Raw genomic sequence first — 27008 nt, 5'->3', positions numbered from 1 at the left:
CCCAATGGGAACAGTTGAGAAAAACCCTAATTTAGACAGCGCTGCAGGACTTCTTATTCGTTTCCCCAATATCCGGCCACACCCTCTTTATTACCCAGCGCTGGACAAGGTATTCAATTTAAGTGTAAAAAAAATGAAACAATTTTTTTTTTCTGTAATCAAAAATGATCTTTATCTTTGTCCAGATCAGTGAGGTTGAAACAAATGGTGATATAGCTCATGTCACCAAAGAAGAGGTAAGAAATAAAATTATTAGTCATTCTAGAACAATAATTCACTGATGGCTTTTGTTTTTCATTCACTGCTGTGTTTCATGGCCTTTGTAGCACATGAAACTGAAGGAGATCATGGACAACAAAAACTACACAGAGTTCTTTGAGGACGAGAAGGAACTGCTGTGGAAGCTCCGTGCCGAGGTTCGCAACCATTATCCAGAGAGTTTGTCCAAGCTGCTCCAAATCACCAAGTGGAATAAACGAGAAGATGTAGTTCAGGTAGAGGTCGAAACACAACGCTTTTTATTTATATAATTTTATTTTATTGCAAAACTATTATTAGCCTTTAATAGTTGAAACCATGTGATATTTTCTCCAGAATCCAGTTGTGGGCCAGATTACATGGTTTGGAAGGCCAGATTCGGCCCGCAGACCACCTGTTGATAATCACTACTGTAGAATTGAATGAATGAACAATGAATGTTTGTGTTTTGGCACTTCTGCCATGTTCCTTAACAGGCTGAAATATTTATTTATCGCAATGTTTAGATGGAAATGCAGCCTCCAACATTAACTGAGTGCTTCTGCAAAGTACTCAATGTATCAAAGCTGTAATTGTATGTATTGATGTCAGATGGTGAGTCTGCTGAGGAACTGGCCAGACCTCCCTGCCATCCAGGCACTAGAACTCCTGGACTACAGTTTTCCTGAGCCTGCCGTTCGTTACTTCACTATCAGATGCCTCCGAATGCTCAGGTATAGCTGCATTTTGTTGTGCATCCATTCAATTTATAGTTTGTCAACGCTTCATAAAATGTTGACGTTTAATTTTGTTGTGGCAGTGACGATGAGCTGCTGCAGTATCTAATTCAACTGGTCCAGGTCTTGAAGTACGAGTCCTACCTGGACTGTGACCTCACCACTTTCCTACTTGAGAGAGCGCTGTCTAACAAGAGGATAGGACACTTTCTGTTTTGGCATCTGAAGTGAGCTGCAGTCCAATACAGAACCCCAGATCGTGGTGGTTATATCCAACCTTTTATTTAACTCCAGTATTTGTGTGGATTTCAGGTCAGAGATGCATGTGCCATCTGTGACTCTGCGGTTTGGCCTAATTTTGGAAGCCTACTGCAGGGGAAACATCCACCACATAAAACTCTTGTCCAAACAGGTAATTTTATGGCCTTTGTAGACAGAGCTAATGCTAAAGAAAGCGTGTGTTTGTTTTGAACCTAACCTCAGCTTCTGCTTCACAGAACGAGGCTCTGGGTAAAATGAAGGCCCTGAGTGACTTTGTCAAATCAGGTTCTCAGAAGTTGACAGCAGAGGACCTGAAGATGTGTATCAGACAAGAGTCCTACCTGGAGGCTCTGTCCGACATTCTGTCACCACTCAACCCCAGCATCATCCTGACTGAGATCTGGTTAGAATTCCAGCTACAATAACCTCTGTAGTTGATTTTATTAGCCTTTATTTGTGGATTTTTATTATTGACAAACACAATAAGAGTAGGACTTTACTTTGACGTTTTACTGCAGAATCTACAAGTAATTTTTTGGTATTTACACTACAAATACTGTATTTAGTTGACTTTTTCCCTTAAGCCCAAAATCTCAGATTTCTTTTTATAAAATGTGTTTTTGTACACTTGTAGTGCAGACAAGTGCAGATTCATGGACTCCAAAATGAAGCCTCTGTGGTTGATGTACAAGAACAACTTATCTCAAGGAGACATGGTGGGAATCATCTTCAAGAATGGAGATGGTGAGGCACCAAACCATGACTTCATAAACAATAACCACAGGAAGTCAGCATCAGTGGTTTCAAAAGAGTCTCACTGTATTAGTCTTCTATTTATGTATGTCTACAAACGTGGCGTTGCATGACTCCCACAGCCCAAATCCCATTCTGTCACTGTTAATTCATTTTGTTTGCTACAGACAGCTCCTTTACCAAAATGAAGCTGACTTCAGCACAGATATCTGATGAATTAAGCACTTCTGCCTTCTGAGGTGTTTAACTTATTGACTAATAATCATGGCCGTTTTTCAAATTTGATTTAATAATGTGCCAACAGGCGTCACATTATTCCTCAAAGAAACAGGTTGCCATTTAAAAGAAGCTAACAGAAAATGTGTCTCACAAACACTGGGTATACCAGTTTTGTATACTTGTTTATAGATTTTGTATACGGCAGTGAAGCTGAAAGATTCAGGCCAAGGGACAGCCCCCTTTTTAAATATGAGATAGGTTGAAAGTGAAACAGTGTAGATGGGGATGTAAACAGGAAATTCAAATTTTGACACAACTTTTTACTTTTAAAGTCCTTTTTGATCCATCACCTGTAGATCTGCGACAAGACATGTTGACCCTCCAGATGATCCAGCTCATGGAGACATTGTGGAAGAAAGAAGGTCTTGACCTCAGGTACCGCCAGAGCAGTGCTTCAGATGACGGTTGTACACGAAACATTATTTACCAGCAGACATACAGTAACTGCCAGTTTTACTCCACATTGACAGGATGATCCCATACGGCTGCCTGTCTACTGGAAACAAGATGGGGCTCATTGAAGTGGTGAAGAACTCTGACACCATTGCTAATATTCAGCGGAACAACAGCAACAGTGCCGCCACTGCTGCCTTCAACAAGGACGCTCTGCTCAACTGGCTCAAGTCTAAGAATCCTGAGTGAGTGTGATGAGCTGCAGTCACACAGAGTTCCCCTTCCCCTGAAAGCTGTTTATTGTCAGTACTGTTCAACTGTTTATCAGAGAAAACGGGAGAGTCAGGATGATAGATACTGACATGTTCTGTTAGCATCACATTTATTAAATTCACCTTTAGGATTATTATAATTTATCTGAGTTTATTCCACCATATAACTATCTTTTGGCTGGCCAAAATAATGGTAAATATAGCAGTTGCAAAAGCTTATACTGAGCTGTGTTAATAAACTATAATGATTGGCCTAACAGAAAGATGAAGTAGGAATGATTGTGTAGCAGGTTAGGGTGATAAAGGAGATTAAAAAAGATGGCCAGTAGACACAGGAGTGAACGTTTTCACTACATTGTTTTACACAAAGTAAATAAGTACGATTAAATACGTTGTGATTTTTGCATTTTGAGAAGCAGTAGTAGAACAAGCACAGAAGAACAAAGAATGTCAAATCAGCAGTGTCTTTTCTGCATCCAGTGCAGGATGTTATTGGGTGCCAGGAGAGGAAACTGTGACCAGGATGTACAAGATTAGATGAGCAGTTGAGCTGAGGACAGATAGAGGACATATTGGATACATTTATGTCAAAGACGTAGCTGCCAGTCAGGAGGAAGAAAAGACACCAAGATTTGTGGATGTAATGAAGATGTGAAAAAATTGGGGTATTAAAGTGGAGGATTGAACGTAGATGGAGGTAGATGAGATGTTAACGGAATCTGACAACAAACTGTTTTTTTATTCTGAACAAACAAAGACCACTGTAGTGAAAGCTTTGTCCTGTTTTTAATAAGAGCATTTATGGTTCTTGTATACATGAGGGCCGAGTCGTTCACATCCAATAATTACTGTTCACAGCGCTGTGACAGTATAACAATCCAAAACCGAGTGCTTGGCCGAGTGCAGCTTTAGTGACATTAACTGAGAGTAGATTTCTGTTTGGTGCCAGACAGTCTGAAGGTCTCATCTCTCTCAAGGTTTTGAAGTGCTCCTTGGAGAAGGAGATTGCGTTCGATTTAATGAATAAGCCTTTGTACAGTGCGTCACGTTGGCAGAACCGGCCCAGCTGACTGCACAACAGCACCGGAAGGTAATTAACTTGAAATGCCGCAGCGTAGAAAACACGGTGAACCCTGTACACATCCAGACCATGAAAGGACACGACGGTCAAACATTAACCAGGCACAGACACTCCTCTGTGAATAATTAATATGGTAGTAACGGAAAAACTAGCACATGACGGACATTGAAGTATGTGTAGAAATGTCAACTGACCTTGTCACTCTGATGATTTTTTATTACCAGAGACAAACTTGATCAAGCAATAGAAGAGTTCACGCTGTCCTGTGCTGGCTACTGTGTAGCTACTTATGTGTTGGGCATCGGAGATCGGCACAACGACAACATCATGATCAGGGAGACAGGACAGGTGAGGGCCACCGGTGTTCCTGTTTTACATCACACTAAGTCATTACTGTTCACTCTGCCAATGTACAGCACAGGTCTGCAAACACTTAAAGACAGGATTATTGTCAGAGTAGTGTACTACAGTACAGTGTACTACTTGACATAAAGAAACAACATTGTGTCACAAAATCAAAAAACACCCAAGTTCAAGTAAAAGTTTTGTTTCAATATAAGTTTTCCTGCAATTTTTTTAAAATGTTTTTATGAGATTATGTTTGTTGTTAGGTTTTGTTTCAGGCCAATTGGTATCCTTTACTTTGGGCTTCTGGAAATAGTTATTTTTCTTCTACCGAGCCGCTGCAGAATTTAGTTTTTAGTTTGACTCCAAAAACATCAGTTCCTATAGTGAATAACAAAATTGACTAGTGTTTTTTAGAGATTTGACCATTTTGTTTCTGTATGGAAAAAAAAAACATCCAAAAATGCTAATATGCTCTGTAAATAAATGCATTTTAGATGCTACTAATTTTGCCTTTTAAATGTACAATTTTATATCTAAATGGTCATTATGAACCTGCTCATTTCAATCATACAGTGATTGTCATTGTAATGTAGATATCTTTCTGATGAGTGTGTCAATTATTGCATTTAAAAGGCCAACAACTCTCTGACTAATTCCATATGATAAGAAAGACAATATTCCTGATAGCACCTGATGCTGACTTTAAATCACTATTGTGTCAGACTGGAAATTACTCAGGACTACTCAGCAGTTAGGAACTGTGTGCTCAGTCATTCAGAGCAAAGTAAAGAGTCTGTTTGACCTTTGTCCTTCAGCTGTTTCACATTGACTTTGGACATTTCCTGGGCAACTTTAAACGGAAGCTTGGGATCAACAGGGAGCGTGTGCCTTTCATCCTGACTTATGACTTTGTCCATGTGATCCAGGAGGGCCGGACAAACAACAGCGAGAAGTTTGAGAGGTACAATGTTGTGGCATTTTGATGACATGTGGTTATTTAAATCCTGTTTATAAGTGATGGACATCACCACTAGTTTCAAGACCATTGTTAAGCTACAAGCTGCACAAATTCACTTTTGGCATTTAACCTGAAGTCAAGTTTAGATTCATTCCATTGGCCAGTCACGTTTCAAGTTTTGTGTTGTTTACATTTTATAATTGCATGGTGTCATACTAGTGAAGGAAGCAGTAGAAGATGCAATATAATATAGTACATTTAAAAGTAAAGAATGTATTCTAACTCATTCTAGTAGATAAACATATACATCCTAATGATGTTTTTTCACTAATGTGGCCCTCAGAGTTAAGTCTTAAGTTTATTTTCGAAGACTGACTGTTCCTCCATGTCATCAGATTCAGGGAGTACTGTGAGCGAGCCTACAAGATCCTATGTAGGAACGGCACACTGTTTGTGAACCTCTTTGCTATGATGAAAGCAGCAGGACTGCCTGAGCTCACCTCCTTTAAAGACATCCAGTATCTGAAGGTACGCAGAACAGCAGCAACAACATCACAGCTGTGTGTGTTTCTGCTGCCACTGAAGATTATCAAACTAACTCACTTACACTTTCCTTCCTCTTAATTCCATCAGGATTCTTTAGCTCTGGGCAAAACAGAGGAAGAGGCTCTGAAGAATTTCAAAGTAAAGTTTAATGAAGCACTGAGAGAAAGCTGGAAGACCAAGGTCAACTGGATGATGCACTCTTTGGCCAAAGATAATAGACCGTGAAAACCACTCATCGCCTGAGGACCAGCCACTGAGTTTTGAGAAAATACCTATGGAGATAAAAGGGAAGAAATGTGAAACTTTACTCATAGACATTCAGCATTTGTTTACATCACTCTGATCGAATTGTGCTGTAAATAGACTCAGTGGCGACCTCTACTGTAAAGAGTATGGAGCATCAACTCACCGCAGGTATTTTCACAGTGGAATGCCTTTGCTCTGGAGGCCTTACATGAAGACAGACTGTGATATTGATTTGCTATTTTATTGAAAATGTTACTTGAAACCATCTGCTAATGCAAAGATATCACAGTCACAGGAGCAGAGGGAAAACCCGGATGTTAATCTCACTGACTGGTTGTCGGAATGGAGAGCAAAAAGAGATGATAGTAATAATAATAATTATGATTCAGGAATTTATCTGTCAGTCACAGAGAACAATGACATGCTGGGAGTTTTACCTCGTCTCTTTGATACAATGTGAAGGCCATGTTGTTTTCTCTTTAATTTAAATCTTCTTTATGCAATTGTTCTGTTTTTTTGTTTTGTATTTATTTTAATTTGGTACATTTAAAGTACCTGTACAAAGACACAAAGAATATTTCAAAAATATATGTTGTCTTCTACTGCTGTGTAACATGTTGCCTTGGAGTATAGTGTGTTGCCTTTAATTACCAGTAGACATGGATTAGATTAAAATTTATTTCTTAGGCTACTGATTAAAAAAAAAAAAAAACAACGAAAATATCCTATGTTTGAGGCCACCCAGCAGACCTACAAAATGTGATCATTTGGGTTTTTTCTTGTAAAATAGAAAAAATCTTGTTTAAATTATGTTTGTCTTCTATCAGCACTAAGTGAGTGCAACTAAGACAACAGACTGGAAGCAAAGGGAAATCATTTAATTTGATTTTGTATGAAGGAACCACTTCGACAAAACTGCAGTTTTGATTGTGCACAGGGCCCAGCTTTTTTCAGTGTAAACGCAAAACAAATGCTTTTTGCTGCTGTTGTAATGTTAATCCTTTAGGTTTAGTCACATTTAAAAGAAATGTTACTTTACTTTTCATTTTATTATCATTAAGCTCATTTTAGAGATAATTTATATTTGCTTTTGACCTGATAAAGCCATAGATGTACCACAGAAGCCCAGCTGGGCATTTTAAACCTAAGTTTTACAAAGGTTAGCTATTTAAAATGATCTAATTTATTGTTAATTTATTGTTATGAGATGAGATTTCACACTTACTCCAACCCTGTTTTCTTAATGATGTTGTCAGCAGATCCTCCCTATTCTTAGGTGTAGATGTTAATACAGAAGCTGTGTCAGGTGAGTGAAACTCTGGACACCAGCTTAGTACAATGCCAAATAAACATGTCAACACGTGAAAGCTATTGACAATGAGTTCCATTTCTTTCAAAATGTGTTCCTTTTCATATGAAGCCCAGGAAGGTGACAATCTGAGCCACAGTGGTTTTGTACTGCCTTTCATGATGCAGTATGTTTGCTTGTGTGTGTAAATGTGTCTGCTTTTGTAAGAATTTGTTTTCTTATTTTTATTCATGTTTTGTAGTTTCCACCGTAATTTCGGACTGATGTGTGCAGCTCATGAAGAGAATTTGGTGTTTTTGGTGTGAAACAGGAAAATTGCAAAACTTTTTTTGCTCCTTCCAGGAGGACTGTAAGTCCAATTAAGATTGCATTATTCGGTTGACTTTACATGCCATTTACCCAGCTCTCTGTCCTGCTGATCAGGATCACTTGAATGTAAAATAATGCCTTTTTTAACAGTTAAAACAAACATGATTGTTTTTATTTATGTTCTGTACACTGGACAGCAGCATTAGGTGTGGATTAAACACCTTAAAATAAAGGAGAAATTCACTGTGGAATACTGTAGACTTTACATTTGAGTCACCACTTCAGACTTAGTTACATGCTTCAGGCCTGAAGGAGTGGAGGAAAGCAGTCAATAGTGTACATTTGCAAATTGTAACATAAAGTGCTTTTGCCTTTTAATTGTTTTATTGAATGTAATGCTTTGTTTATTCTTCAAGGCGCTGGCCTAACTTAATTATGTGCAGCTAAAACAAACATTTGTCTCTTTTATATTCATGTATTCTTCTTTGCTTCTAATGCTGCTGGAGAGATGTATTCAATAAACAATTTGCAACAACATGCATTAGACGTTTTATCTTTTTGAATTTTTTTTTTTTTGAAAATTCTGATATAAATTAAGGTTGTTTATTGCCACTCTGTATTCTTGTAAAATTTTCTGAACCAATAGGAGCAATATACTGTATACTTCATCTGTGTGACAAACAAGTCTCATAATACCTATTATACAAAGACAGTTGTTTTGTACTTAATACATTTTTTAGAATACAGTTCGTTTTCATGCCTTGCAGTAATGTTCTCAGACTAGGAAGAGCCCCAGGTGATATTTTCCTCCTGATTTTTTAACATTTAGAAACTTTAGACGCCCGTGTAATATCGGAAAGTGTTGACTGTGCCGCGGGAGCCCTCTGTGGCTGACAGCGGTACTGCTTCTCCAGCAGCTCTCCGGCTGCATTGGTTGAGTCGTGGCTGTGCAGACTGGAGGGATGTGACCCCGGAACAGGACGCCCTCCAACAAAAACACTCTATTCAAACACAGCACGGAAGAACGAAAAGCTGGACCAGGAGGGGTAAGTCCCCATATTTGTGCCTTTTTTCTGGGCCATGTTCGCAGTGTCAGGGTCCTTTTGTGAGCGGGAGGTGTGTGTTTGAATCCCGGCGTTTGCAGGGGCACCTGGATGGTGTTCGCACCCACAGGAACTTCATTTAGGCTTTGTCTCGGCTCTGTTAGCCACCTAGCTTTGGCTCTGTAGTTGCTACTGTTATGACACGGCGAACGCGAATTTAAAATAAAACACAGCCCGGGTTAATACACGAACAATTTGCTGTTGATACCGAGAAATGGACACATTTTCAGCGGCGGACATTGTTTGAAATCCGTGTCGAGACACAGTACGAGGCTCGGTGCATGCTAGCAAGAAGAAGTGCTACAGTTTCAACGGTACAATTTAAACACGTTGACGTGTACTTTTATTCTTTATTCACATTCACAACAATGATTTTTATCGTCTAGCTAGTTTGTTTTATATTTGTCTAGATTTTACTATAAATATAAATCACAGTTAAGCTTTTAAATGTATCCATCCCGGCTACTTTTGTTAATGAAACACTGGTCTAAAGGTAGACCAGTCGTTCCTAGACACTTGGTCGGAAACCAAACAATGGTAGCTACAATTTGTTTTGTCTTTTAATGACAATTTTCTCTATTTTTGTGTTCTGTTGAATTAAATAGTATCCATAGTAAGGCTAGAACCCATTTTCAATGTTAATAAAAGGCAAAAATGTAAACAACAATAACTGAAAGAAAGTTCTACAAGTTATTTTAAATATGAAACATTATTAAGTGAACCATCATTTGATGAGAGGTACTAGGTAGGGGGTGTACAAGTAGTTTATGTTGCAAAATTGAATGACATTTTGACATGACATCTGTCTTTCTTTTAATGTATGACTTTACAGAAAAACTTTTGAATTACTGTCAGGAGTGGATTTTTTTTATCATTATCCAAACAGTACCAGTTCAACTGCGATATCCTTGGCAGCCCCAGCAGGTAAGGGAGTTAACCTGTGTGTTGTCTGCACACTGAGCGTTACATAGATTATGTTGATGTAATATTATCAGAAACCTATTGTCATTCTACCATTGTGTTCAGAAATTTGTTATATATTTGGGTCCTGAGGAAATAGTTATAGTATAGCCTTCTTTGAAAAAGGGAACTTCTCACTATGATCATCTCACTTGATTGACACCTACACTGATTTACAGATTTATGTGGAATCATTTTCACAAATAGTGCAGATTATAAATTCATTTACAGAGACATGACAATATTTCATGTCAATGCATTTGCGGGAATCATGTGTAAATCATACAAATTGCAAGTGCATCTGTCACCTGTGTTGTCAGATTACATGTTCTATTAGTCATTCATCTAAAGACTATCATTGGGGCAGCAGTTTTTTCACTGACTTTTCTCTTATAATGTGCTTAAAAGAGCAACATACATCAATTGTGTATGCCTGTAATGGATGCAGTTTTTATCTTCTAATCAAGATTTACTTGTCTGACTGCCTATTTTACCTCTACTTATCATAATAAAGGAAATACCTGCATCCCTGATGGGTTATTAACAGTCCATTTCTCGCCCCATCTTTCCCAAATTTAATTGTAAAGCACCATCTGAAATTGAAACCTACTAGTTAAGATGAAGCCTTTTCAGCTTAAATTAGCTTCTCCTGTGTTTTTGATCTAATATTCCCATCATTTTTTTATTTGCACAGCCATTTTAGGATCTTATAAAAGTGACAAATGCTAGTTAGTGATTGTTGACTTTCATACTTTCATAAACCTATGAAAGTTGAAGAAAGCTGCAGAGACTATTTTTAATTACAATTACAGTGTTAAATTAGTCAATGACCAGTTTAAACCTGGCTTTAATCATCATCAGTTTAAAAAGCCTGTCAAGTCATTCAACCACTATTTTTGGAACATGCCACCCATGGGTGTATTGTGCCATGCTGCCTTTTACAATGTGTGCTCTCCCCCGCATGTCAGATAGCTGACAGCCCTTTGAGTGTTGAAGCTGGCATTCAGACAGCAGCAGGGTACTGATGATTGCTGCAGCCAGTGGGTGTTGGGGCTTGGCCACGGACAAGCGCACTTGAACCCTTCCTGGCAAACAGCAGAGATGGCCGTGAACCACAGTATGTCAAACCTCCCTTAGTTTGCACATTCCCCTAGCTGACAGGAGTTTGGAGAGAGATTCCTGACCTCGCCTTCCTCCACTCCCAACTGTGCCTGGACACTTCCAGGGCAGGTGGTCTTAAGTCGCTAATCAACCTCCTCCTCACTCCCCAGTGGTTTGCCCCCAATATATCCTAGATGTCATTTATTTATTTTTATTCCATTTGAAATGGGCCACCAGACAACCAGTCTTTTATCTTCACAATCAAACCTGAAGACCAATCCATTTTCTCTGTATCTGCAGTTCTTTGTCTGTTTTGCAAGATATCCTGCACATTTGCATTTTCATTGTGTAGCTCCAAGCATAGAGATCATATAGCTCTTTACCATTCAGAGTTTTTTGGCCATGCCTTGACGTTGGTGCCTTTGAACTCTTGTGGATGCGTCCCCGTGGGACCAGCCTAAGGCAGCAGCTTCTGTTTCAATTCCTTTGAGAGACCCAGGCAAACGAGTGAAGGTGCTCTGAGATCATAGACCAGATTTAATTAAGATTGACTGGCATTAACACCACCGTATAGTTACATATTACAACAAATACATTTTAAAATTCATATGTATGTAATTGCACAAAATAAACACAATCAACCTCTCAGACCCAGGCAAAGACTATGCTTGCCTCTGCCTCCACACAGTTATGCAGGATTTTTCAGAGTTCATGCCTCACGTGTCAACAAGACATGACCTACTTATAAATCACTAACCAGCTCATCATCATTGTCCCAAATACTATAGACATTGTTGTGGCCACTGTAAATGTGGGTAGATGGCTATAAACAAAGGCAACATGCAGCCACTCCATCAATCCAGACCTGACGTCCTCCTGTGTCTGCTGATAGTTTGTTGTTAAGGTAATGATAGAAAAAAACAACTTTGGAAATAGGGCAGCATTTTCCTCTTGGTTTTAGGAGACAAACACACAGATGACACCTCTGCTTGTTTTGCTCCTTAGTGACATAAACATAAATCGCTTGTTCACAAATGAATTGTAGTCAAGATAGAATTAACCCCAAACACCTCTTTGAGGGCACATCATTATTTTTTAATTACAATACAAAATGTAGTCTTGTAAAAAAAAAAAACTTTTGTTTTGCCTCCTACGCATGTTGTAATGTTTCAATATTCTTAGCCATCACTTGAGTGTGAATCCCTGTGTGTGTCAGATTGTACCTGCAGTGACACAGCTGCTGTACTGACCCAGGCCAGGTTGTTGACAGCTCAGCTGGCAGCAGCACCACAGTTATAGCCTTCTTGGGTTTCTCACACATTTGCCTGGGATGCTGTAGTGGCTCATGAATGAATTTATGTTATTTCGACATCTCAGTTCTTCATTTCTGCAAACTCTACACTTGCCTCTCTCCATCTCTCATGACACTGTGTTTCGACAGCATCTAAAAACCAAAATAGGAGACACTGAATCCTTCAGCTTTCAGTTCCCTCTGTTTCTGTTTCCCAGTAGGATATGATTGGATATGATTGAACAAACAATTCATACATTGTGTGTGGTTGACAGACAAAGCCAACATTAAACCCAGTCAAAGTAGAAGGGCCTGAGTGATTACACCGATGAACTGTGGCAGTGTCTGTCCTTCATGACCCTCAGCAAATGTGAAGGCCTATCACATTGCATATAGTAATTCCTGGCAGCAGCCCACTGCTGCTCGGGGTGGACCAGTCAAGCTGCTGAAATTGAGAGGGTCATTTGCACTTGTCCCCAGAGGGTTGAATGGTTTAAAGCCAAATTGACCAGATGATTTTTGGCTGAAAGTTGGTGTAACCTGAACATGTCAGTAAAGTATGACTGAAGGCGAAACTAGAGGACCAGAGTATCCCATTTTAATAGAAGCATATAGCAAAATAAGGCCACTTCTCACTTAATTTGCTTAAGGTTGTTGTCTGTTGTTGTTGTTTTTAGAGTTCTTGGCTCAATGTCAGTGATGATGCTGTGTGTTTGAGCTCAGGGATGAGGATTTGATGAATCATTTCTGTTAAACAACATAATATTGACACACGTCCAAAAAGACAGAGTGGTGGATTAGGTCTCCGTCAACATTAAAGAAGAGCCTTTGATTATGTCTGGAACGTTAGCCACATGTCCCTGAGGCTGAGCATCTCTAGGGGGATTAGTGCTGAGGCCTCCCACCTCTACAACCAACAGCAGGCATAGGAAAAAAAGGATCAAACAGAGTCTTGGAAACATTACAAATAATACACAGAAGATCAACTGGATTTGACATTAAAATTGTTCATTAGGTTTAAGTTTTGTATTGACTTTATTGCTATTTCTTCAATGTAATTTCTCATGAATATAGATTTTATTACGTTATCTTTACCTGTCTTTCCAATTACTTTTCTTGTTTTTATCTAACTAAGAATTAATTTTATTTATCTGGAGGGTAAATTTGTAAAGAAAATGATTTTTTCTTTAAGGATATCTCATATTTATTACAGTTACAGTTAATTTTTTTTCAACAGCTATCGTCCTGTTGCAGCCGGGTAGGTTCTAAATCATGAAGCAGTAAATATTATAATGCTAATCAGCATCAATTGACCTGTGTGTGTGAAGTGTGAAATGTTTTGTGAGAGCCAGTAGGAATTGAGGAAATCAATGCAATGTCAAGCTTCTGCAAAGAGCCATTTACAAGGTGGTATCTGAGCAGCGTCTGGAGAGTTGTTGGAATTGTTGGATCATGACTAAAATGCAAGATGGTTCAGCTGGAGTAGAACAGATTAAAGATATCGGATGTAAAATATTAAAGTTGCCCTTTGGAAAATATTAATTACAGTTGTATTTGCAGTTTATGTTTCTTTTTAATTTAGAATAGATTAGTGTACATCTCGGTTTGCCTTCTTAGTTTCAATGATTGTGATATTTTTCATTCAGATGACTACTACATGGTGATATGAGTCAAGTAAAGTAAAAATGTATTTGTATAAAGATACTAAGACCTTTTGCACTAAAATCATTTTCTGGATTTACTTTTAAAATGAAATTAACCCTGATTATAACATAAGTATACATACATATTAACATTTACAAAGAAGAAAACAAAAATATAGTCACTACTGTAGAAATTATATTAACAAGACACAGTAGAGCTTTTTGGTTTTTACTAGACAAACATTCATGCAAATACATTGCATTCAAGATGTTATGTCCACAAATATACTATTTATATTTAATCAATTCCATATTCATTTCGTTCTAGGGTGTGTCTTCAAGTTGTCTGCTTTTTTATCCACTCGTATGCTGTGACCAGTTTGTTCCTTATGGCTGGCAGATTTCTTTGCTCCCGAGTTTCTCTTTCCTTTCGCTCATGTCTCATCCCTTCGCCTGCAGCCTCAGCTCTCTCATTTGTCTGAGGCGAGGAGCTTGGAGACATGATCAAACGTGTCACTGCTGTCGATTGAAGCCACCACTGCCGCCCCACTGCACTCTCCACCAACATCATCTCTGTATCGCTGCCTCCACCCGAACGTATTTACACCATCGCTACCAGCACTGGAACAGTGTAGTAAACCTGAGTACTGAACAGATGAGCAGATTCTCACCACCTTAATGTGTTAAAATACTGCATTTTTGGTAAGCTGAAGTGAACAGATCATAGGGCAAAATCAAATGGTAGGTCTCAAGAACTGATGACCAAGGGTTCTTGGATTTATGAGAACCTACAGCCAGGAGCATGTTGTCCATCTGATTAGAATGAAACCACCGTAACATCAGCCAACGGCCAATGGATCCCCATTCATCGTCCACCCCTCAGCTCAGCAGAGAGGGGTATGGTAAAGCCGGGTCTCAATTAAACAAAACCCACATCAAACAGCCTGTCGACATGGATTAGTGGTTCTTTTTACTGATAAGAGGCTGAAATAAATTGCTGGAACTATCACAGTGTCTGTGGCACAGTCTCTTTATAAGGGATGCTTAGGAAACAACAAAAACCTGACCTGCATACTGATATACCCTCTGTCTCCTTTTTTTATTTTTTTTAAAAAGTCTTTAAAAAGTCTAAACAAAAGCTTATTTCTGCTAGATTTTCAGCTAAAGATTTAGGCCTGAAATCACCTTGTGTGCTACAACAGAGATCTAATGCTGCAGCAGCACACCTTGATGTGTGTGTGTGTGTGTTATCACAACAGAACCTATTCTTTTTTCTGTCATCTGCATTAGCTCTGGCAGCCTCTCTTATCTCCCCACACCCTCCTTTTCCCCCTTTTTTACGCCTTCTGCCTATTTTTTGCATCTCTGCAGAGTGACAGGGAAAATAGGTCATTAGTTAGACGGAGGATAAGAGATGGAGGAGCCAACTGTGGCGAGATCTGTGAGGAAAAACGTCATACAATATTCATTAGAGCCATTCACGCTGTGATGTGCCAAAACTGCAGTGTGACGGCACAGAGATGAGGCAGTAGACGTCGACATAGCGGTTTGAATTATGTGACTGCTGGATTAGTTTGTCTTGTGTCTTATGGTGTTGTTTGTTGGACAGCTTTTTGAATCTAATATTTTAACATGCCAACTCAAATTTTCTGAATGCAAAAAGATTAGAGCAAGGCGTTCAATAATTGAATTGCAGACAGTCATCAGTCCTAGGGGATTTGTTAGTTCAGTGCTGCTGACTGTTTGAACTTTAACCTTGCTTCAGCTGAAGAACATCAAAGATAAAGCGAGAGCTTCTTTTGGAGCTGAATTCACAGTGGAATAAACTGCTCGGCTCCTGCCTCCACCACCATTTTCACCAAGCTACAGGAGAGAAAAAAATCAGCCTCAGTGTAGAAATAAATTAACTCATACCTCCTTTGTTTTGTTTTGTTTTTTTTTTAAATATCGTTTGTCATAGCCAAGGTGAGATTTTATTTTGTGGGTCAAGTTATGGGTTTGTTTGTGTGTGCAGAGCCACAGGAGCAGGGGGGATGAACCGCGAGGAGGCCCCGGGAAAGTCTCCTGAAGACATGTATATCCAGCAGAAAGTGCGGGTCCTCCTCATGCTTAAGAAAATGGGATCAAATGTAAGTATGGTGTTGTAATTCATGGAGTAATCATGGAAATAATTATTCTCTAGCTGTAGTGTGTTTGCGTTTACAGTGGAAATTTAATTTGCATTCACATTTTGATTCTGTTTATTGTATTAATCCAAGTAGATGTAGACAAAAAGACAACATATTTACTCCCTTCCAGTAGTCAATGGTCACCATACTAACATACTCCACCACTGGAACAGAAACACTGTGACTCTTGTGCTATAACCAACAACCAGGTTATATGTATTTTTCTTGTTTGATGTCTTTTAGCTCACGCCGAGTGAAGAGGCTTTTCTCCGAAATTATGCAGGTGTGGTCCACAGTCAGATGAGCCAGCTACCACAGCACAACATAGATCAGGGTAAGGCTGAGACACACACATACACACACAGACTTTCACAGCTCATTGCCACACAAATAGCTTTTGGTTAAACTTGTGATCAGCATATCACTAGCACTGCTGTTCAGTTCTTCAGACAACAAATAATGATTACTTGAAAAGAGCATCTCACTTTTGGAGTGAGTGCATCACTTCACACATACCACTTAGAAGTAACTCTAGTCCCAAATTTAAATATTGTATCATTAATTTGATAATGGAAATACGAATTCTGCAGTTCTTCGACCTGATCCGCCCATCCTTATGATGCTTGTGTAATTAATAGACCACAAGAGGGCACTGTTGAGTTGTCTCCCCCACCCCCCATTAAGTTATCTATAAATGTAGTCCACGAGAGGGTGCTAGAATAAACAAAGTATTACACGGGCAGATTCTACAGTGTCCTTAGAAAGCAAAATGCATTTTGTGGTAGACTTTTACTTGAAAACACCTGCTGTGACACAGAACCCCTGCTGTAAACCTAATGGAGTCAAGCTCCTGCTCGGCTCAGTGTGGTTTTTGTCTTCGCAGGGGGGCTTTAAGTCAGTATTATTATCTGCAGCACCATCATTTTCATATCTCCTTGTCAGTGTCCTCTACCTGTATGGAATGGCTAAACTTGATCCACTGTGTAGCATGAGGTGTGTCATCAGAACATAACAGTAGCATCAGTGACATGTAGATGCCTTAACTATAGTGATTGTGCATTATTATATAACACTTTTTAAATAGGCAGGTTATAACCTTTATATATACTGTGTATATATATATATATATATATATATATATATATATATACACACACACATATATATATATATATACCTATATATATATATATATGTGTATATATTGTCCTTGCTTAGCTGCAGACATGTCTTTTCAGCTTCTCCATGTACTTTAGTGGCTACAGAACTCCATGTCTTTGCTGTGTCAATAGCACTAGGAAGGTCTCATTAATAATGGATGAAGAAGCTGGTGAAAGGTGCCCTGACTATGCATAATACATCACAAAAACTGACACATTTAGCATCATCTGGCAGCCTACCACCCTCCTGGTGTGCAGATAAATAATTTGTGGTCTGTATCTCTCCTTATGATTAGGCGTTTTGATGATGGCTTAGAGTTAAACATGTTTCAATTTTCAATGTTGGCTGAAGGAGAGGAGCTGATAAACATCAGTTGTCAAAAAAGACTTGACAAAATATAATCAAAATAAAAGTCCACAATTTGATCTCTTAAATTAACCGAATGGGCTGGGTCACTTACACCAGTGTTAGTTTTGATGAACTGTTTACATTATTATGATCAGCATTTCAGCATCTTCCCTGTTTGAATATTATAAAACTGAAGCAGGGAACTCATCAGATTGTTTACAGTGTAGACACAGTTGGAATTGAGATGGTTTCTATTCAGAGAAAAGAAATTCCTCCTGGCTACCAAGCTAAAACTATTCAACCACAGTATCCACCCTCCACAATGTAACTGTGCGTTCAGATGTTGGAATGTGCTGATATGAGCGTCCACATAAAGTTTCAGCACAGAGGGACTGACTGAGGCTTGTTCAAAAACTGTTGTGATTGAACAGTTTGTCGCTTCCTCTGTGGAATTAACTGTACAATGAAAAGACACATGGGTATTAATGGCACAGTCAGAGCCAAACAGGACAAAAGAGCTGGTGTCAGATGCTGAACATGACGACACTTGTCAGCCGGACATGTTTTAACATGAAAATAAATTTGGGTTTACATGTATAATTTCCGGAAAGGTTGTCACGGTTCTTCGGATCTAATGGTACGAAGACTAACGGGACGTGATGCTGAGACTCTGCTCAGCTGTTGGATGTTATTCTGTTGTTCACTTTTAGAGAAGAAGAGAAAAGCAGCCTGTAGTTTCCACCCTAAGCAGGTCTTTAGGCCACTTTATTTGCATTTCAGATCGCCTTTAATTGGCTGATTACCATAAACACATATAGTGCTGTGCTTTTGCAGGTTTAATCAGGCCAAAGACGAATCCTCAGCTTTGGGGCGGGACATGCTGTGTTTTTCTCTTTAGCTTTTTTTTTTCCACGAAAGCCTCGATGTATCTCTATCTTAGTGCAGAATTTAATAGGACTTGACAAATTCACCATCAGTCCTCTCACCTAACGAGTAAAGAATCGTGAGCTAATTTGTGTTGTTTTTCCGTTGGTTTGTTAAAATATGAGCTGCTATTTCTTACAAATACTGAAAATTACTCTGACGCTTAAAATAAATGGCTTCCCCTATACTGTGACTTTTACCCAGTGGGATATCATTTGTTTTGTCCTAACACCCAGGTTGTTGTTTTTTTCTCATGTCGTCACAGCTCATGTCAAACAATACACGTTCCTCAGAGCAAAACATAAAGGCAGCCGTCTGTGAGCTTGTTATTCTGTCCGATTTGATAGAGAAAGTTTACTCCTATGAAAAAGAAAATGTCTGTGGGCCTTGACAGAAGAGGAGAGATAAGGAGGCGTTGCCATAGCAACCCCATTTGTCCCAGGAAAGTAGAGCTTCCCTGTGGGCTCTGGTGTTGTTGCAGCGTGCTGCGTCAGTAGATTAGAGCAGGTGTCATTAGGGGGCTCAGAGGCAAGCTGGAGTGTTAATTACACCGCCTGGGTGTGATATTCCAAAGACTTCTCACAGAAACAAGGCCTCTCTCATTTCAAATGTTCGCCGCTGTGCAATCAATATACAATCTTGTTTCTCTTTAGCTGCAGTACAGTCCCAGCATGACACCAAACTTAAAAATCCGTCCTTTAAAGAGAGGACGCAGCGACACAAAGCAAGAACATGCCTTTGTTCTGTGACTTGGAGGAGGCAAAGTGGTATTGATTCCTACATTACTCTGCTCCTCACTACAGCGTGATTTAGAGCCAGACGCTCCCTTACTACCTGCCTCAACTCACTACTACAGAGGTGAAATTGTTTTTTTACCTGCCTCAACTCACTACTACAGAGGTGGAAAAAGAGTTCCTCTTTCTCCTCTGAAATCTGTCAATTAGTAATTTAATGGATATACATTTCTTTTATTGCCTTTAAATTAGTTTTTACTGTTCTGTTTCAGATTGGATGTGTTAAATTGGCCTCCATTTTCTTATAAACCACATCTTCTCCATATGCAACTTGTGGTTTGTTTTTTTTTTACCTAAAAGTAACACTGTGCATTGTTGATACATTTTTAGTTGTGTAATTTATTAAGCTTAAGCTGCCCCTCTTCACTTTGGTGATGGGTTAAAAACAGAGGTCACATTTGGTTGTGTGGTTGCAGTGGTGGGCCGTGTCACTATGACAAATAATTCACTATTAACTATGGCTCTGCTGCCATAATATGTTTCCATACGTAATGCAAATACTGTAGTACCATGTAACAGATATATTTCTACAAGGTCAGAATCTTTTAGTGACCACTAGTGGCCACAGTGTTTGCCTTTATCAGGCTGGGTGAAGAGATGATCAATGCACACTGGAGGGTGGAGTCAGACTCTACACTCTGCTGAAACAAATCAAAATCTGCCTGCTCACAGGCATAGACAGGAGCAGACTGCCATCCCGTGATGCACTCTGATTCCTATCTGTCGCTAGGCAACAGCTTTGAAGGACCTGACGTTGGTTGGAGCTCGTCTTTGTACGTCTCTGTTTGTACCCGGGCGAGGTCCGGACGTGACGCCTTCGTGACACAGTTACGGAGCTCGGTCTTCCATTAAGCTGTGGGTGGATTATGAACAGAGAGTTCACCTCAAGTTCAGAGGACATGTCCACGTGCTCATAGGACACGTCTGCTCTCCGGCATAATCACATCACCTTTCACCGTGGTGTGAATTGTAACAAATGGCAAATTGCAGAGTCTAGTACAATAACAGAAACTCTCTTGGAGCAGAGTAGAATCAGGTTGACTTTGCTGTTGGGACGGTGTTAGATAATTCTTCAAGCATCATTATCCCTTCACACTGTCTCCAGGCAGATAAAGTCTGTATTAATTAGAGTTTTTTCACAGTATGTTTCCGAGGAATGCCAAATTCCCTCCATCGTTCTGTCTCCCTGGTGTGTGGAGGGTCAACCCTGTTTACCAAATGCACACAGAAGCTCACAGGCCTCTGGCCTACTTTTATACCTCTGCAATAATTGCATCTAACAAGCACTCGAAGACAGCGGTAACATAAGTCTTTTTATAGTGCACAGTAACAAGACATCAACAGGATTTTTTTAACCATCTGTTCAGGTGTTGAGGATGTTTCTCTCTCTCTAAAAATCTCTTCAAGCTTCTAGTTTATTGTATATGAAGAAGACGTTGATGTTTGGTCAGGAATGTTTCTTTAATTTTCCTCTAAACATTTATCTGCAGCCTGTAGGAAAATAGTGTCCTTTTCTATTCTTCATTTCATTTTATTTTTTGTCACAGCTTGGTTGCCAAGTAACAGATGCATCTCAACAGTCTGGCAAACACAATGATACAGGGATTATGTTCCTGTCTGTAAAGGTCCTTCTCACTCACAAGTGGACAAACTGACTCACTCCAGTTTCTTTAGGACATTTCACCTCTCCTCCAATCAGCTCATTGAAGTTGTAAAAAGCTGTTAAATAATTGTTTGTTAAATACCTGGTTATTGACACAGGACAAATGGATGTACAGAAAAAACAGATGGTTTGAGGGAGAATTGACAACATTCTCAGCACATCCTCTGAGGTTTCAGACAGAACCATTAGTCAGAGCTCTCTTGGTGAAAAATGTACCGTTCATGGATGGAAGAACAAGGTTGTGCTCCAAGGTGGAGTAAATCAGATAAACTTGAGTTAGTGTTGAATACTCATCTTCAGCCTGAACTGTTTTTCAGTCAGAATTCTCTGTGTATTCTCCCTGGGAGTTAACTATCAAAAGCCCATTGCAGGAAAGTTGGATCATCCAGAAACCAGTTTGTCCATGTATAACTGTCTAAGGAGGGATTGTACTGCAGTTAGCTGAGGGGAGTTAGCAGTGACGGCTTCGTAAAAGATATGGAAAGTATTCGCACAAAGTTAACTGCCCGTCATTTTCTCCTACGGTATTTGAACTCATCTGTTATTTTTCACACCTTGTTTGGATGAATTCAGTCAGCTGGAGTTCCAGCTTTGTTCACTCACTGTCGGAGCTGCAGCCACTGAGAAGATGAAATGGATTTAAAGCCTTTAGATCTAAGTGTTATCGTGGAGGAGCAGGCTGTATCTGTCAGCAGGCCACTCACTGAGCTGCAGTACAGTATAAAGTATTCTATACCTCAGGACGCTGTGATCACAGGCGTGGGATTTTCACAGCAGGGGAAGAAGCAACGTGATGAAATTACCTGCATTGACTGAGAGGATTTTAATGGCTGTATCCGTCTCCTGGGAATTTATGGTCACAGACGACAGGATTACAGACCACTATATATATTGTTGAACTTTTAGGTTAAATACAACAGTTACAGAGTCAAACAGAGTTTATCCCAAAAGTTGCCTGGTTTATTTACATCAACAGTGAATGTACAGATGCTCAGCGCACACAGGAACTGACGACCCTAACTAACCCCTTGCTGTAGACATGCAAGTTGATTGTTGTAATTAACTCAGACCAGATGCACAGACCACACCATCCTCTCAGTTGGACAATGGATGTTTCCATCAGTAGTCAGGAGACGGGGACAGCCAATAATAGTAATCTGTGGTGAGTCACAACGTCAGGTCACTGGTTTAATACCAAAGTTGAGTGTGGACCGTGCCTATGTGTACTTGGGTTTTGGGAGGCAGCCAGAGGCCTACTGGTTTAATTGTAGGATTCCGGTTCAAATCCAGGCCCTGGCAGGACCGTGATGTGTTGAGCAAGTACCAAAGAACTGTGATTCCAGTCTTAATCACTGGTTTGTTTTGGGGGTTTTTCATTTCACTGTTATCTATCTGCCTCACACACTTGATTCTTTGAATAATTCTACTGTCATTACTAAACTGTAATCTATATAATGTCAGCTCTAGTTTGTTTAAATGGACACGGTCATTTGTAAGGTGTTTTCCACTAACCTGACTGTCTGTGCTGGTGCTCAGGTGCTGAGGACGTGGTGATGGCGTTCTCACGGTCAGAGACGGAGGATCGGCGACAGTGACCCTAGTCTCCGTCGGCCTACCTTTGCATCCCATCTCATCTCCCTCCTCCCAACCTGTCCTGCCCAGCACATGATCCACGACAACCCAACCTCCGCCACCACGACACCGATGAGCTCAGGAGGGGAGGAGGACAGGGAGGGGACAGAAGAGGAGAGGGAAGAGACACCAGGAGGCGGCTGCCTCACTCTCCCTCAGCCTTTTCCAACTCCGACTCCTTCTGACACAAGCAGGCACACGGTTACCTGAGATGCACTCCAGTGGGTCACTGTGAGGGTCCGAGTGTTGGCAGGCGGTAAAAACACTCACTGATTGTGCGCGATTGAAAATTCAGTGTAGTTTTTCCTTTTTTCTTTTGTATGATCTTGGTCTGTGTGTCAGACGTTCTTTAGTCAGTGTTAACACATTTTGTCTGCTGTGGTCACCAGAGGAATTGAGCAGGCAGCAGCGGAGCGAAGCGACAGGAAGATCATTTGTGGCCGAGCAGCGTGTGAAAGTGGTGTGAAGGCTGGTTATGTGCAGGAGGAGATTCTGAATTATTTGTGTGTAGCCTGATGGAGCTGCAGGAGTTTTCTGAGTTAGTTGTCATGTGTCGTTAATGCTTTGGTGTTGTCTCACACCGGGGGCCTCATTTATGAACATCTGTGTCCATGAAGGGAGACACGAGACATGATGCCTTCACAGGTCACACAGTTGTTCAGTGGTAGAGGATCAGGTTTAGATGTCATCGAAAAATGGACCACTTTACTTTATGAGCTAGAGAAGGACATAAAGAACACAAATGTCTTCACAAAGAAGAGCAGACTGTTGCAAAAATCATAGACTGTATTTAAGAAATGGGTGAAGTCACAGAGTTTAGTGTTTTTGACCACGATGAGATGACTTCCAACAATGTAAAGTCACGCTCATCCTTAATCTAATTTTAGTGCTCCCGTCTACTGCACATGTACAGACGTGTCAAGTCAGGTCACTTTTTATTTCAGGAAGAACAAATCGTTCTCAAGAACAGTTTTCTAACCTTGTTAAGACAGATTTAAGGACGGCAGGAACAACGACGAAAAAGAAACACTGCACTTAATCTTTATAGCAGTTTTCATCTTTTAGTTCCTGCTACAACATGTTTCACCGCCCACATCTATCAGGGACCTGACATTTTCCTTTCTAACACATTAGTGTGAAACTCTGAAGAAGTAGAACAGAAGAGTTCCACTGGTTCTAGAAACCTCCCTGTGTTATTGGAAAATAAGACTTTTAGTCAATTAATTTTAGAGATAAATTTACTATGGAAGATGATGGAGTCTTAATCATTCTCTGGGCTTTCAATGTCATTTCTATAATGTTGTGTGTACTTGTGTTGATGTCCAGTAGGAGACACACAAATTTCACTATTGGTTAATATCTGAAACTATTGAGCAAAATGTATATGTAGTTCTGTTAGTTTTTCCAGTGTGGTTTTAAACTAAAAATAAGACTTTGGGCTCATTTCAGAAAGTCTTGGTCCAACATTGTAAAACAAATTCATTTTCTTACATACAGTCTATGGTATTAGGCTAAAAGTCTAGTTCTACGTGTTAAACTCACCCAGAGTGACATGGTTTGACCTCAGTCTGTGTAATGAACCCCAGCTGTTCTCAGTATTATTGTCCTGGTTTATTAAAACATGTTCTTATTGGCACTGGCTCATCATAGAGGCAACATAAAGTGAAGTGATGCCTTTTCTGTCCTGACATAATTTCATTCACAATTCAACTCACGTCACAGTTGTTCACTTCACCTCTTAAATTCAGACCTTTTGTCAAAAACCAACCACGGCCGTGGACATTTCTCACTCCCTGCACAAATACTGCAGCGACAATCTGATGTGTGTGTTCCCACCCAGCAGGCCTGTCATTGGCTGTCCCTCTTTCATTTTAATGACGTCACAGCTGTGCAGGTTGTTGAGACTTTTGACACCACCAGTGGGGTTTCTAGGTGGAGGTGAGGATGTGTTTCAGGTTCATAAATGAGGCCCCGACTCCTGCTGCTGCTGCTGCTGCTGCTGCCGCCCGTGCTGCTGCTTTACTTTGAGAACAGAGGCTGTTGAAGATGAAGAGAGTCTTTTCTGATGACACTAGTGACATCATAACACAACACACATTCTCCCCAAACAAATACTGCCTTTGTTTTGGGTCATTGTGATGTGTATTAAAAAAAAAACTTTTGAATTGTACAGATGTCAGGAAAATACGATGATTTTCATTGTGCCAGTTGCGTCGTTTGTTGCGTTGATAAGAGACCAGTTGTAGTTGTAATTTATTGTTGAGTAAATTGACATCCCCACCCGCCCCCACCCAGTAAAGATGGAGGAGAACCAGCCATGGTTAAAGTCTAACACCAGTCACTCTTTATTCACACTACAATCACAAACTCACACCTTTAACTACCGTTAGCTGAACACCTGGAACCAAACATTGGAATTGTGGGAAAATTCTTACGCACTAACATCAAAAGGAAAAATACATTTTGATATTTCATACGGAACGGAAACCTTCTGTCAACCAGTTTGTATTCCTTCGATGACTCAAATAGAACTGTGTGTTTAGTTCAACTGGAAAATATAAAATGAAAACTTGTAAACAGCCCATGTTTCTGGTGACATGACTATTATTTAATGTGTTCTAGTCCAGTTCGCTAATATGTATAACTTAAAGTAACTGTAATGCCAGGAACGTTGTTTTATTTTTTTGTTGTTTTTTCTTTTTTTAATAAACTATTCAGCCCTGGCTCAGTGACCAGTGTTTGTACATTCTTAACATTTGTGGAAGCTTCTGACAAAAACAAAATATAAAATTCCTTGAGTTTTACCTGCAGAAGCATTTTTGCATTTCCCTGAAAAAAAGGATCACAATGTTTTTGTTGTTGTTACCTTCTTCCAGCTCCAAAAATGTTTTTTTTTTCTTTATAAAACAAATTGCTAATTCCTTTCTGAATTTAATAATATTTTTGCTCTTCTGTTTCTTTGTCATTAACAAGACATTTTCCACGAAGGTCCCCACATCAAATGAATACAATTATTGTAGAAATTCCAAAATATTGAAATGATCAAATCTTACAGGATTTTAAAGTATGTTGTTAATTAAAGAAAACATAATTGAAATGAAGAAATACTATTATTTAGTTAAAAACATCTTAGTGATTCATAGAAACGTGTTTGTTTTTGTTTTTTTCAGGTGAAAGTAACAGAATTCTGCGTTTATCCGTTTTATCAAGTCTGCAATAACTTCCGTGTCCTAAAAAAAATTCATTGCAATGAAACAACTGCAGAGTCACACTGTCCACAGATGACACACAGATTTGTCTTTGTTTATTTTTAAGCACCGTTTTTTTGTTTGTTTGTTTTTTGTCTATGCATCGTCTTTTTGTTTCCTCTGCAGAAATGTGTCTTACTGTACATTTGAACAGTCTGGGCTGCTCTGCTGCAGCCTTTGTTGTGTGTGTGTGTGTTTGAGTGTGCGTATGTGTGTCATATGGTCCACATGTTGTTTTTACTGTGATGAGCTGATGTTGCCTGATTCATTTTTTAGTATTTTTATTTTCTTATTAGTGGACATCTGATGAGTTGCTTTTGTTTTGTTTTCTGTTTTTGTTTTTTTGCTGCTGGCCATGTCTTGACCTAATGCTTCCAAATCCTATACAAACTGAACCATTAAAGAACTTTAAATGGTGAAATGTGTTTTTTCTCTTTTATTCATATCTTTGAACCTTTGAAAAATTAACCTCATGGACAAGACATTTATCCACTTTCTAAAACCTGACCACACAAAAGGTTTTCTAAAGGAGTAGGTCAACAGGGTCAGGTATAAAAGGAGCATCAACCAAAGACTCTGGAAACATTAGTAGCATTTGAAAAGGGTAAGAAATGGAAACATATGCAGAACATCAACTGGTAGAAGGTTGTGCAAGTGATGGGAAATTGTTCTTTGAGTGAAAATAGACCCACTAGGTGGCAGTAATGTACATCAAAAGCTGTTTTTTAGACACTGAAGAAGAAATGGCAGTTAATCAGATTAGCTCACCTTAGCTGATCCTGGTGGAAGACTCTGTAAGTAACACAAACTTTTGTGTGTCACATTTTAAAGATATTTGAGTTAGAATTTAACTTAGAAATGGAGGTTTGAGAATAAAGAGGTGAACAGTTTGGCAAAACCATGGAACTCTGTGCTACAGTTAGCTAAGAGTTCTGTCCCGTGCCACATTTTTCTGTCAGACTCTGGGCCGTCATTTCTCACCTCAGAATTCCTAAAGTCTTGTAAAAGTTTGTGTGCAGCCTAATCGGAAGGGTGAAAGGGGACACTTATTTTACAACGAACCTTTGAGGTTAATACGACTCTCCTATCCCCACGCTGAAATACATGCACAGCACTCTTTGGTGAGAGAGAGAGAGGGTGGAGGGGAGTGAGGGGGTACCAACTCCAACCTGATCAGTCTGGGCTTTCATCTTCAAAGTCAAAGAGATGAAGCTGTGAGCAGGGGAGCTGAATAAAAAGGCAC

The 27008-nt window shown here is 39.6% G+C and overlaps 2 protein-coding genes across 5 annotated transcripts in view; both read left to right on the top strand.

Annotated features, from left to right (window-relative positions):
* Positions 1-8266, top strand: part of pik3cd (phosphatidylinositol-4,5-bisphosphate 3-kinase, catalytic subunit delta) — a 20551-nt gene extending 12285 nt beyond the window's left edge. The window contains exons 10-23 of the mRNA XM_008318802.3: positions 1-109; positions 186-236; positions 327-494; positions 850-971; positions 1058-1201; positions 1287-1386; positions 1472-1638; positions 1870-1979; positions 2564-2642; positions 2738-2905; positions 4238-4361; positions 5177-5322; positions 5715-5847; positions 5953-8266. The exon at positions 1-109 is cut by the window's left edge and continues 3 nt beyond it. Coding sequence (XP_008317024.1) covers positions 1-109; positions 186-236; positions 327-494; positions 850-971; positions 1058-1201; positions 1287-1386; positions 1472-1638; positions 1870-1979; positions 2564-2642; positions 2738-2905; positions 4238-4361; positions 5177-5322; positions 5715-5847; positions 5953-6090 — 1759 coding nt within the window. The 3' untranslated portion in view covers positions 6091-8266. The remainder of the gene's footprint in view (positions 110-185; positions 237-326; positions 495-849; positions 972-1057; positions 1202-1286; positions 1387-1471; positions 1639-1869; positions 1980-2563; positions 2643-2737; positions 2906-4237; positions 4362-5176; positions 5323-5714; positions 5848-5952) is intronic.
* A 340-nt stretch (positions 8267-8606) lies between these two features.
* Positions 8607-26186, top strand: ctnnbip1 (catenin, beta interacting protein 1). 4 transcript variants are annotated; one of them, XM_008318799.3, is made up of 5 exons: positions 8607-8775; positions 9665-9756; positions 15842-15956; positions 16239-16329; positions 22422-26186. In XM_008318799.3, the coding sequence occupies exons 3-5, from the start codon at positions 15861-15863 to the stop codon at positions 22478-22480; spliced, it is 246 nt and encodes an 81-aa protein (XP_008317021.1). In that variant the 5' UTR covers positions 8607-8775; positions 9665-9756; positions 15842-15860; the 3' UTR covers positions 22481-26186. The 4 variants fall into 4 exon arrangements, with proteins under 4 accessions (XP_008317021.1, XP_008317023.1, XP_024915188.1 ...); XM_008318800.3 differs by lacking the exon at positions 8607-8775 and adding an exon at positions 8791-9146; XM_008318801.3 differs by lacking the exon at positions 9665-9756 and having other exon boundaries at positions 8610-8775.
* The last annotated feature ends 822 nt before the right edge of the window (positions 26187-27008 follow it).

Source organism: Cynoglossus semilaevis, chromosome 10 (genome assembly GCF_000523025.1).
Source record: "Cynoglossus semilaevis isolate Cse_v1.0 chromosome 10, Cse_v1.0, whole genome shotgun sequence".
NCBI classification, from domain to species: Eukaryota; Metazoa; Chordata; class Actinopteri; order Pleuronectiformes; family Cynoglossidae; genus Cynoglossus; species Cynoglossus semilaevis.
This window is presented reverse-complemented; position numbering and strand designations above follow the sequence as displayed.